General features: G+C 42.7%; 1 protein-coding gene across 5 annotated transcripts in view; it reads left to right on the plus strand.

The window, feature by feature from the left end:
• The first annotated feature begins 545 nt into the window (after positions 1-545).
• TBC1D12 (TBC1 domain family member 12) overlaps positions 546-13,386 on the plus strand; it is a 147,430-nt gene continuing 134,589 nt past the window's right edge. For all 5 annotated transcript variants that reach the window (XR_012417979.1, XM_074002235.1, XM_045361221.3 and 2 more), the window contains exon 1: positions 546-1,610. Coding sequence is in view for 2 of the 5 variants with exons in the window: in XM_045361221.3 (XP_045217156.1) it covers positions 658-1,610 (953 nt within the window). In the remaining 3 variants the exon portion in view is untranslated. The remainder of the gene's footprint in view (positions 1,611-13,386) is intronic.

The raw sequence follows: 13,386 nt of genomic DNA on the forward strand, positions 1-13,386 counted from the left end.
CACTTCCTCTCCCTCCTTAGGTGATAATCTTTTAGAGGATTGTGATGAAACATGGTGCTAAGTGAGCAAGATAACTTAGGTTATCTTTTTTTTTAAATGTTAGATGAAGTGAAGAAGGGAGGGTGTTGACCCTCCTCGATTAAGTGATGAAGCCCTGAACTGTGGCAATGATGCGGGAGAAGGCTGTTAAAAATCGTAAAGTCGAGTGGTGACCAATTAGAGCTGGAAGGACTTACCCACGCTAACACCTCCCAAATATGGGAGTATTTTACTGCCATAAATGAAATACATCAAGTGAATTTTTGCTAAGCGAGCAATACCCGCGCTTCGGTAAGAACTGTCACTCTTGGAGCGGGCCAACCAGCCTCTACCATCCAGATGGCTGATCCTAGATTGGCAGCCTGCGTCTCTCTAGCTACCGTCTCTATGGTTCGGGGAATCTCCAGGTTGGGGCTTGACCGGTCCGACTTTTGCGCGTGCGCGAGTCCTGGCGCGTGCCCGCCCTCCCGCAACTGTCTGACCCCGCGGGTGGGAGGGGTGGGTCTGGGAACGTTGCGGCGGCTGTCGCCGCGGCTCCAGCACTCAGAGCTGTTCTGTGGCCAAGCGTGCGCCTGGAGTCCTTCCTTGCCTCCTGGGGCGGCCGCCACCCGCCCCCAGATGGTGGGTCCGGAGGATGCTGGAGCCTGCTCGGGAAGAAACCCCAAGTTGCTCCCGGTGCCTGCGCCGGAGCCCGTGGGCCAGGACGGGAAGGTAATCCGGGCCATGGGCGGCTTTGGCGGAGGCGTCGGCGCTGTGGAGCCGCGGGAGGAGGCTGAGGAGGAGGAGGAAACGCCGCCTCGGCAGCTCCTTCAGCGTTACCTCGCGGCGGCCGGGGAGCAGCTGGAGCCGGGGCTCTGCTACTGTCCGCTCCCCGCTGGCCAAGCCTGCGCCCCGCCGCCCTCGGCAGCCCCACGATCGGACGCCTGCCCGCTGGGCTCGGGTTCGAAGCACCGCGGCGCGGATGTGGCGGATGGCCGCGCGCCGCGGCACGGAGGCATGACCAACGGCGACTCGGGTTTTCTGCCGGGCCGGGACTGTCGCGATCTGGAAGAGGCTCGCGGGCTGGCGCGCGCCGGTGGCCGGGAGTCGCGCCGCCGCCGCCCCTGCGGCCGCCTCCGCCTGGAGGGGCCTGGCGACGAGGACGCAGACGGCGCGGGCAGCCCGTCCGACTGGGCCTCGCCCCTTGAGGACCCGCTGCGGAGCTGCTGTCTGGTGGCCGCGGACGCCGAGGAGCCCGAGGGCGCGGGCAGCGGCTCGGGGGACAGCCCGGCCAACAGCTGCAGCGGTAGCGAGGACTCAGAGCAGCCGGGAGTTGGCGCCGGGGGTCCGGAGGAGGGCTCGCCCCCTGCCACCTCGGCCGAGAGGACTAGTGGGGGTGCGGAGCCGCGCCTGGGCTTTTCTGACATTCACTTGAACTCTCGGAACACTTTCGAGGTGGGCCGCGGTCACAGCGCCAGCGATCACCTGCCCCCGGCCGGGCCGTCGGTGCCCTTGCCCGCCGCGGAGCAGGGTCCTGCGGAGACTTTGGCCCGGGCTCGACGGAGCGGCGGCTTCGCGGACTTCTTCGCCAGGTACGGCGCAGGCTGCGTGGGGACTCGGGGCTGGGCCGGGACCGGGGGCGGGGCCGAGGTCTGGGTCGGAGTCGCAGCCGGAGCCAGAGCGGGAGCCGGAGCCGGAGCCGGAGCCGGGAGCTTGGTCGGCGGCTTCCTTGCCAGCCCCGCACGCGTCAGGGCTTAGCTTTGATTTGTCACTGGAGGAAGAGGAACTGGGTCGGCTTTGTGTTTCTATAGGAGAAGTTGTGAGCTTTGTGGACAGCGAGTCTTTCTGTTGCCTTGTCGGCGGGAGGCTGTACCTGCCATTCATACCTGGCTTCTGAGCAGTCAGGGTCGGCCAGCTGGCTAGTGCCGCATCTGCAGTTGCTTTTTCTGGAAAAGCGGATAACCATCTCCGTCCCCAGTTTTTAACAATTGTGCTACAAAGATTTAGGTTGTTGGGGGTGGGGGGAGGCGGTATGTGTGTACGGGTGTGGTTGTGAAAAAGAAAAGGAAGTCCTTTCGTAGAGCTGTTTATTTGCTGTGTTTGCATAGAGTCTAAATCCATTCAAGTGGTTTGGGAATTCTTGAAATTAGAAGTGGTTGTGCTTCATAGTGTTTATTCATTTGTTTCAGTGGCCTTTATTAAAATGCAGTTTGGTGTTTAGAATTTTATCCCAATTTTTTAAGCCAAATTAGCCCTTTAAGGAAAGCCTTTTCTCTTAATCTCCCAGATAGGCCTCCACTTTTTTCTCCCAATAACTTTTTTAAAAAATGGTATTGTATTTGTTATTTGACAGGATATTCTTGAAATTAAATTACGGGACGGGCGCGGTGGCTCATGCCTGTAATCCCAGCACTTTGGGAGGCTGAGGCGGGCGGACTGTTTGAGGTCAGGGGTTCGAGACCAGCCTGGCCAACATGGTGAAACCCCCGTCTCTACTAAAAATACAAAAATTAGCCAGGCGTGGTGGCAGGTGCCTGTAATCCCAGCTACTCGGGAGTCTGAGGCAGGGGAATCACTCGAACCCGGGAGGCAGAGGTTGCAGTGAGCTGAGATCGCGCCATTGCACTCCAGCCTGGGGGACAAGAGCGAAACTCCGTCTTTCAAGAAAAAGAAAAGAAAGAAAATAAATTATGGCGCTGAACGTTGCAGATTTCAGGATGGGGGTTTGTTGATTTAATAGGGATAAATAAGAGTAGTCAGAAAATACTTAATGGACGTTACTGTAAGGGCAGTTTACGGCGGGGCGCAGTGGCTCACGTCTGTAATCCCAGCACTTTGGGAGGCCGAGGCGGGCGGATCACCTGAGGTCAGGAGTTCGAGACCAGCCTGGCCAACATGGTGAAACCCCGTCTCTACTAAAATATATAAAAATTAGCCGGGCGTATTGGCAGGCGACTTAATCCCAGCTGGTTGGGAGGCGGAGGCAGGAGAATCGTTTGAACCCGGGAGGCGGAGGTTGCAGTGAGCCGAAATCGAGCCATTGCACTCAAACCTGGGGGTTAAGAGTGAGACTTCTCTCAAAAAAAAAAAAAAAAAAAAAAAAAGGCAGTTTTCCTTGAGTTAGATTTTGATACGCCCTTTTTTTTTCTTCTTTTTTTTTAATCCCTAGGTAAATAGGAAAATATTCCCAACTTGTAAAACTTTCCTTTATAGAGTTCTCTCTACTGTGTTTTTGCTACCTTTTTGGGGATCTTGACTACAACCAGAAGTGAAAGAAGCGAATTCTGAGCTCAAGTTTTAGCAGGTTATACAATTAACATACATATTGTAGATATAAAGGCATAATTTTCTGATTATAATTGATATTTCTTATTCCTCTTTCTAATTTATTCCATTTTTTTTGCTCATATACATTTACAAATATAAAGTTTCTTAAATCAAAAGTGGAAAATCCTAATTTTGTGTTACTCAGGACAATATGTATAGTAATGAGATCTGTATTTGTAACATAGTTGCAAAAATATATTTAAAACTTGTACTGGCAATATTCTAAAAGATCTCAAGTTGAGTTAGGTTTATAAATTTGTAACACTGTGTGGCCTTTGGGTGTTTATTGGTCATATCTATCTTGGTCATGTTTTCAGGTCAGATGTCAGGCAATTTTAGATCTGGGAGGGGCTTTGGAGATCACAGATTCAACTAGTATACTCTTGAGTTCTTGCTCTGTGCCATGCATTGTGAATAGAGATGATTTAGACAACTGTCCCTGACCTGCAGGTGGGGTGCAGGCTAGTGGGGATTAAGTTTGAAGACAGATAAATTGCAATTTATGAACAATTTTTTTTTTTTTTTTGAGATGGAGTTTCCCTCTTTTGCCCAGGCTGGAGTGGGCAAGTGGTGCCATCTTGGCTTATTGCAACCTCCGCCCCCTGGGCTCAAGCGATTCTCCTGCCTCAGCCTCCCGAGTAGCTGGGATTATAGGCACCTGCCACCACGCCCGGCTAATTTTTGTATTTTTAGTAGAGACCAGGTTTCACCATGTTGGCCAGGCTGGTCTTGAACTCCTGACCTCAGGTGATCCACCCGCCTCAGCCTCCCAAAGTGCTGGGATTACAGGCGTGAGCCACCACGCCCAGCCAACAACGTTATTTATAAGAGGCTTTCATATTATTAACAGTAGGCAGGAATTTTATTTTTTCTTTCATTTCCCATGTGTTTTAAGTAGGCAGGAATTTTGATTTAATTTTTAAATTTTCTTTTATTTGTAGCCTAATAGAACTTAATATAGCTAGATGACATTCATATGGCCACATTATTCATATGTGTCAGAGCACTCAATTTGAAGTCAGAAAACAGGTGCCCTAAAGTTAATTTCTCTAAGCCTCATTTTTCGTGATAGAGGTCTGAATGTCAAGACTCTAGGAGTCAGTGCTTCCTTTATATGACATTCTTGGGAAAGAAAGGGCAGAGTCAGAGAGGCACAGTTTTTCTTAACTGAATTCTGAACACCTTAAAGGCAGGAACTGTGACATTCATCTCTGAAACTATAATACCTAGCCACTGGTATGAACACTATTCAGATTGGGTTGAATCAGTAGCTTTCATGGATTCCCCTTTACTGTGCTCTAGCTAGTGTAATTTTGAGCAAAAATCTCCATCCTCAGTGAAAATAATCAGAAATTACCCCTGTCTCACAACACAACCCAAGAGATCCAACCCTACCCCCAAATGCATAGTTGCTATTCTCAACTCTGAAGCTCCAGGTGAGGGCTCTCTTTGGAAGTGGCTTGTTTGGGATGGAATCTTGTTCTTTGGTGCAACTCTTACTCCCATTTTATTTTTTTTAGATGAGGAATCTCATTGTCTAAAGAAGGTAATTTAGTTAGCTAGTGGCAGGCTGGGATTCGAAACCAGGATTCCTGATTTCCCAGTCCATGTTTATGTTCAGTCTACAACCTTTGTTCACTTTATGGCTCTTTTCTCTGCCACCTGTTTATCCTCCATGCTTTTCTTCTTCTTCCCTTCCCACTTCGTTCTTCTCTTCCTCTTAATTAGGCAAAAATCTATACGAGAAACCTTTAAAAAAAAAAGTTTTACGTTTACGTAAGAAGGGGGAACATTTTACAGCAATGTATCTATTACTACAAAGTATTATGTTAAATTAAGACACATTATTTCGGTAGCTATCATATAGGAAATACAGGAATTCAGTTAGAATATGACTGCTTTCATTTGGAGGGCCTTAGTGGTCATCTTCCACCTTCCTTCCCTTCCACATGAGGTGAGTTCTATTTCAGTCCCTACTGGGGGCTTGCTTCAGTTTCACATGGACACCTTTCTGTGTTTATGGTGACTTGGCTGTCAGAGCGCTAGAAGTAGCATTCCCTCAGATCCTTGACCCTTTCCTGTCTATAAAAATTGAAATGCAGCTGGGCGCAGTGACTCACACCTATAATCCCAACACTTTGGGAGGGCGAGGCGGGTGGATCACCTGAGGTCAAGAGTTCGAGACCAGCCTGGCCAACATGGTGAAACCCAGATTCCGTCTCAAAAAAAAAAAAAAAGTTGAAATGCTAGATGGGTACCACTCAGCAGTGAGGAGGAGTGAACACTTTTGAAGTCTTTTGTTTTTCCAAGCTTGCCTTAATTCCTCAAGGATCCATTTGTTACTCTTCTTAAAAAATCTTTCTAAGCTGGGCATGGTAGCATGTGCCTGTAGTCCCAGCTATTCTGGAGGCTGAAGCAGGAGGATTGCCTGAGTCCAGGAGTTCAAGGCTGCAGTGAGCCATGATTGAGTCACTGCACTCTAGCCTGGGTGACAGAGTGAGACTGTGTCTCTTAAAAAAAGTTCTAAACCAAAGTTTTTGTGGGTCCTTCAAGTAAATTAATGTCTTGTTTTCTAAGTAGAATGCTTTATTTTTTACATAGACTCTTTTGTAGTTTTTTGTTTGTTTGTTTTTAGGCCATTTAATACTTTTGAAGCTTGTTAGGATTGCATTGGCATAGTTACTGTTATTTTATATAGATACTTATCTGTGTTTCCTGGTAGTGCTGATTTTCTTTTTTTAACCAAGTCTTTACATGAATTTGGTGACCTTAAAGGGCATTGCTAAGGTAAGGAAGGAATAATTGAAGATTTTTTTCCCTTTATCTGAAAAGAACATTGACTTTATAGATTTTGAAACATACAGATCCACGTGACTTTCTCTGTAGTTGTTGACTTCTGAAACTTCCTAAATATTGTGGCAAAAGCTATTTTCACAGAGCTCTTTTTACAACGGTTGGGTTGAGTAGGAAAAACTAAAGGCTCTTTTAGTGATTTCTTTTCACATCTAGATAGTCTCCATTCTCCCTAATATGAAAACCGATGAAGATTTTTTTTTTTCTTTTTTGTTTTTTTTTTGAGACGGAGTCTCGCTTTGTCACCCAGGCTAGAGTGCAGTGGCCGGATCTCAGCTCACTGCAAGCTCCGCCTCCCAGGTTCACGCCATTCTCCTGCCTCAGCCTCCCGCGTAGCTGGGACTACAGGCGCCCGCTGCCTCGCCCGGCTAGTTTTTTGTATGTTTTAGTAGAGACGGGGTTTTACCGTGTTAGCCAGGATGGTCTCGATTTCCTGACCTCGTGATCCCCCGTCTCGGCCTCCCAAAGTGCTGGGATTACAGGCTTGAGCCACCGCGCCCGGCCGAAGATTTTTTTCTTAATTTAAGGTTCTCGGAAACAGCAAAGTCAGCCATGTCCTTTTTTCCACCTAGAATTTGCACTAGTTGACAAAATCATAATTCATCCATCTGACTGAGCCATCATAAACATCTCTGTCCTATAAGGCTCCCTTACTTGTTCCATAGTGTGTATTCCTCCCCCAGTCAACTAAAATAAAAACGAGTTTCAACGTGAGTTTCTCAAAAAAAAGTTCCTTTCTCAAATAACTAAAGAAAAGGCAGAATATGAAACTTATGTTTTAAAAGATTTTAAAAGCTCCCCAAAGCGGGCAGCTTTTTAATACTCTGATACAATTATTTACAAGGAGAATGAAGGAAAAATCAATTGAATTAAAACCTGTTTTGTTCAGGATCAACTCTGGTACTATAATTAGTGTTTAAAATTTTAGGAAAGCAGAAAATAATACATAATTAATTGCTCTGGAATAAACACAAAAGTCTATTAGGATTTTAGAGTGTTGTGAAGCTACCATTATGTTAAATTGGGGAGCTAGCTCAAGAGCCTTTTATATCTTTTCCCTGTGTCTCACTCCTTCACCTATCTCAGATCCAGTATTTTCTTTTAAAAACCCCATAAAAAACAATACTCTAGGGACCTACACTAAAGCACCGGAAATTCAGCATTGGTTCAGGACTTCACCTTAGGAATTTGTGGTTTTCATTCAGTTGGCAGATTAGAAATGTGATAACCTGAATACAAATTAGGTAGAACATATTCAGAAACTCTGATTTTTGTGGAAGTAAGATAACTTAAGCACTCAAACATATTACTTTGAAGCGCTAAATTAAAGTAACTTTTTTTTTGGAGACAGGATCTCACTCTTGTCCAGGCCTGGACTGCGGTGGCATGGCTCACTGCAGCTTCAGACTCCTGGACTCAATTGATCCTTTCAGCTCAGCCTCCCAAGTAGCTCAGACTACAGGCATGCACCACTACGACCTGCTAATTTTGTTTTGTATTTTTTGTAGAGACAGGGTTTTGCCATGTTTCTCAGACTGGTCTCAAACTCCTGGGCTCAAGTGATCTGCCTGCTTTGGCCTCTTAAAGTGCTGGGATTACAGGCATGAGCTACTGCATCCGGCCAAATTAACATTTTTTACTACACAGTTGTAAGCAAAGCAGACTATTATTATAATACTAACTTGGAGTTACTTGTTTAATAGAAATCTCTAAACTATCCAAAATGGCCATAGAGATTTATTTTCAATTTTTAAAATATTTTATTTTCTAATAGTTTTAGATTTGTAGAAAAGTTGCAAAGGTAATACCAAGAGTTTCTACACCCCTCCCCCAGTTCCTCTTTGGTTAACATCACCTTATATTTATGGTACATTTGTCACAACTAAGGAACTAACATTTGTACAATGCTCTTAATTAAACTTCACACTTTATAGGAGATTTTGACTAAAAGGTTTTTATTTGGGGAGTGGTTCTGTTACTTTTAAATGGAAGTTTTCACTTTGAAGTTTTTAGATCTTTTAAGTGGAAGGAAGTTCTATGATCACCTTATTCATGCCTTAATACTCCATGGAAAGCCAATGATGCTGTTGACAAATAATCTTTTATTTGCTAGATATTATCTAACAAGGTGGTATTAATTTAATATTGGAAATGAATTATGCATGGTAACTCATTTTGTAACCTAGAACAATGATATTCACTGCACACTGTTTAGGGGCAGCATTTACAAGATTTAAAAACCAGTACCTGTTTGCCTCTAGGAAAAAATATGAAAGTGTATCTTAGTTCTACATAATTTCACAGTTTTCTAAAATTATTTTCATATGTATTTTCTTCACAAGTTTTTTTTCCTTTTCTTTTTTTTCATAGAGATGAGGTCTCACCATGTTGCCCAGGCTGGTGTCGAACTCCTGAGCTCAGGTGATCTGCTCACCTCTGCCTCCCAAAGTGCTGGGATCACAGGTGTGAGCCATCGTGCCCAGCCACAGTTTTTTTTGGTGGTGGTTCTTTACATATTGCTGTGACCTAGGAAGGGTAGGGTTTATTTCTGTTTTATGGTTATTTGTTCAAAGTCAGATAGCTAATTAAATGTAAGAATTACAACTAGACTATAGATCTATTCCTAGGGCTTGAAGCTAATACACTGATTTCTATGAATTATAAATTTAAGAACAAAAACTTAGCTTTTGGTGTAGTGAAAATACAATGCTTGAGAGATAAGTAACTTGGTTTTTGTCCTAGGTAACAACTTCTGCCATTAAATAATTCTGTTAACCTTGGGCAATTCACTAAATTTCTGGACTTCGGTTTCCTCATCTGTGAAATTGGGATATTCACAGTCCCTTCAGTTCTAATATTGTGGTATTATAATACACAATTCTGTTGCACCCACAGTAGTAGACCACAAATATTTACTGATTGAATATTACAAATGTCAACTGAGTTAAAGAGAAAGCTGAAAAAAACAGGATTTTTTTCCCCTCTGTAAAATGAGAGGCATGCTAGAGATAGAACTATTCCTTTCAACTCTAAATTCCAACTTTAATGTGTCTTTTAGCAAAGGTCCAACTCTGCCTTAGAGTAATCATGGTAGAAATATCAGTGATCTTTTAGTTTTTTCATGTGAAGGTGGCACAAAGCAGCAGCTCTTTTTTCTTTTCTGTAGCAAATTCTAGATCTATTTTTTTCTTATTATTTCTTTGAGATGGGGAGGAGTAGAGAGAGAGAGAGAGAGAGAGAGAGAGAGAGAATGGGGTATTAAGTACATTTTAGTTAATCAATTAACTGGAATTTAAGCCTTTAACTTCCAGACTATGAGTTATTTCATGAAGGTTGCCATTGTGGCACTTTGGTGAGCTAGTGCAGTTGTTTCTAGCTTTTGGTATATTTCAAAATCACCTGAAACTGCCCAGATATAGTGGCTCATGCCTGTAATCCCAGCACTTTGGGAAGCTGAGACTGGAGATTCGCTTGAGGCCAGGAGTTCCAGCCTTGGCAGTATAGCAAGACCCCATCTCATTTTATTTAAAAAATTTAAAAAATCACCTAAAAACACATTTACAAAAGTTAGATTCTCTAATTCACAGCCTCCACCTAGTCAGATTCAGGAGACCTACTATTTGGCTGGTGAATTTGCATTTTTAGAAAGTTGCCTGCTTGGGCCCAGTGGCTCATACCTACATTGGGAGCCCAAGGTGAGGGGACTGCTTGAGCCCAGGAGTTCAAGGCTGCCTAGGCAACATAGCGAGATGCTGTCTCTACAAAAAATAAAAAAACTAGCTGGGCATGGTGGTGTGCACCTGTAGCCACAGTTACTCGGGAGGCTGAAGTGGGAGGATCACTTGAGCTGGGGAGGTTGCGGTTGCAGTGAGCTATGGTTGCACCACTGCATTCCTGCCTGGATGGCAGAATGAGACTGTCTCCAAAGAAAGATAAAATTGCTTGCAGTTGATTCAGATTGTCAACTAGGTTTTAGTGAATTGCTTAATCCTAGGTGGCATCTTCAAATTACAGGATGGTATGGTGTTTAAAAATGCTGGTTCTAGAGTTAGGCTGCTTGGGTTTGAATTAGCTTACTAGTTCTTTAATTCTGGACTTCTCTGGACCTTAAGCAACTCATCCATAAAATGGGGATTATAATAATGCCTAATTCATGGGATTGCCATGAGAGTTAAATAATATTCTACATTCTTTGTTTTTGCTATGTGGCATATAGTGAAGATTCAAATGTTATTATTCAGACTATAGCAAGACTACTATAACCCCTTCCTCAACTTCACCGCTGAAATCCACTGATTTGAAGAAAGAAAGATACTGGATGAATTTTTGTGTACTGTCTGGGAAATGTTACACAATTTGTGCAGTAGAAGATTTTTAAACATAATTTGTACATGGGATTGGATGGATGTTAAAGTAGATTCTGGTGTAGTGATATAACATTTCCCAAAGTCTTGAAGCTTTGACTAAAAAGCAAATCTGAGAAGGAACCGAAAGGAAGGAATGCTGAGAAGGATTAAAATATTTGTATCTTTTATTGTCTTAAGGAACTTTTATAGACAGGCAAAGCCAATTTTTTAGTTTAAGTTCATGAAATGTTTAACTTGGCTTACTCATGCATTTCATACTTAGTATGTTGTGGTAGGAAGGTTTTGGGAAAGAGTGGAAACATTTGGAGATTTTGAGATGATACATCTGTTATCCATCTCTAAATGTATGCAGAAAGGCAAAGTGTGTCCTTTTTGAGGCTGCTCTTTTCTCCCTAGGAACTCTGTTAGCTACACTGTGAGTTATCTTCAGGTAGTTATGGCTGATAGTTGCTTGGACCCTACTACAGTGATTCTTAAATTTAGTGTTTAAAATTACTTGCAAGGGGGAGGGTTGTTAAGAATGCAGATTCCTTGAGACCCAAGTAGATCTTGGGTGGGGTCCACCAGGAATCCAACTTTTTAAAAGGGCCCGCATGTGATTCTGATGCGGGTGATTCCCCGACTGTAACCACGGAAATACTGGGCTGGTTAATAGGCAGGTCTCCTCAGGTAGTGACTGAAGTACAATACACCGTTATAGCTCACATTGCTTTACTGATTTAAAATTGGGTCATATTCAGGTACTATGTAATCGATGAGTATAAACAGAGGTGTATAATAGAGAACAGATTCAAAATACAAATCTGGAAGTACTTTCCTAGCCTTTACTTTGTTGATTAATTATTTCGGCCAAATTCAATCTTGGCTTCCTTTTTATTAATGGGAAAAATCTTTTATTTTCATTTTATGCTGTTTAGATAGCCATGCTTGCCTGTTTGTGAAAAGCTTTAACTTGTAAGATTTTCCTCAGGTCTACTCAGTTTGTTGGCATACCTTTACCTCTCTCATAGCCTGTGAAAAAAGTGTTAATTTTCCTTCCTTCTGCTGCTAGTTGTAATTATTTTCTGTGCCTTTAAGAAGAAATCCTGCACACTGCACATAGTTTTCTCCCCTCCAGCATTTGCTGCCTCAGCCTTTCTTATGCTTCTTATTTCTGTGGCCGAAATAAGAAAGAGAGGGAAACCCATGTGACTGACTGGGTTTTCAGCGTGCTCTTTCCTGCAATTAAGAGAAGTTTACCTTAGGAAATCAAGCTACAAGTCATGCTCCTTACTTAGAGCTAGTTTGAGAGTGAACTTGATAAGGTGTTTAACTCATCTTTGAATGTGGCTTTTCAGGTATGTTTTTTAATTTGAATTTTATGTTAGATACTTTTTTTGTTAAAAAATATTTTCATCTGCTTGTCTCTAACCCCACATAGATTAAAACATTTTAAATTTGGAACTGAACATAATAATTTTGAAATCAAATTATGTGCTGTTTTCTCATATTTTCCCAAGTACTGTAATGTACAACTACCCATCATACGTTAGGCATTATTTAGAATTTCCAAATCTGGTTTTCATCTAGATTGTTCATAGCCATCTTTTAGTCAAGTGGGGCAAATACATTTTTTGTTGTTGTCCCAGGAAAAAGTCATTCAAATACTATAATAGTTTACTTTTTTTTTTGTTAGAAAAACATAAAATGTTCACATTATCTGCTTTTGAAAAGCAGGACAGGAATATAAAATAAAGCTAAAGATAATACATTGTTTCCACGTTATTCTTGTTAAGGTGGTGAGAAGATGATAAAGAAAATTTGAGGGTTTGGAAGTATGGTGAGAGACACGAGAAACTATTAGAGAATGAGTTTGAAGATATTCGTAGAGAGAGAAATTGCTGGAGAGATAAATATTAGGGAGAAGTTAGCCATGTAGTTAGTACTTAGGCCTGTTGGTTTCAGAGTATAACCACAGATTATTTCCATATTTTTCTAATTTTTCTACTTGGCCTACCTCAGTGCCTTTGTGGATGTTTCTAGCCACTTGTTTCTTTAAAGTATCTTGTATGTCCCTCCTTAACTTCCCTATTGTCCGTCCGTACCTCCCAGTGGCTTAATAGGCCATACTGTGAAACTGAACTTTTTTTTTTCTTTTTCTTTTTTCTTTTTGAGACGGAGCCTCCCTCTGTCTCTCAGGCTAGAGTACAGTGGTGCGATCTTGGCTTTCTGCCACCTCTGCCTCCCGGGTTCCAGCGATTCTCCGGTCTCAGCCTCCGGAGTCGCTGGGATTACAGCTGCGCACCTCAGGCCCGGCTAATTTTTTGTATTTTTAGTACAGATGGGGTTTCACCATGTTGGCCAGGTTGGTCTCGAACTCCTGACCTGAAGTGATCTATCCCCCGCGGCCTCCCAAAGTGCTGGGATTACAGGCAAACTGAACTATTTTTTAATAATAGGTCGTGTATATAAAGTTTAATTTAGGCTCTAAAAGTTTAGGTTGTTAATATGATAGTTTCGGGTACTAAAATGTACATTTATCAAAAGGTAAAATAAATGCAATATACAGTTGCACACACTGTATTCTTATTTGAGTTCCAGTGCTAAAAGGAAAGGAAAATTTTTCCTACAAGTACCAGGGTAAATCTAGCAAATGGAATTAAAGTCCCTCTTACCCATGTGGAAAAAATTCATGGTTCATTACCAGGAAGATATAGTACACAGAAGGTTAAGTTCTAAAGTAAGTTATTGAAGTTTTAAATAAGGAAAACATCCCAACTGAATAAGTTTTTGTATTTTTGAAGAGTGATAACATTTAAGTTGCTTTTTTGTACTTACATAA

The sequence above is a fragment of the Macaca fascicularis genome, chromosome 9, assembly GCF_037993035.2.
Source record: "Macaca fascicularis isolate 582-1 chromosome 9, T2T-MFA8v1.1".
Classification (NCBI taxonomy): domain Eukaryota; kingdom Metazoa; phylum Chordata; class Mammalia; order Primates; family Cercopithecidae; genus Macaca; species Macaca fascicularis.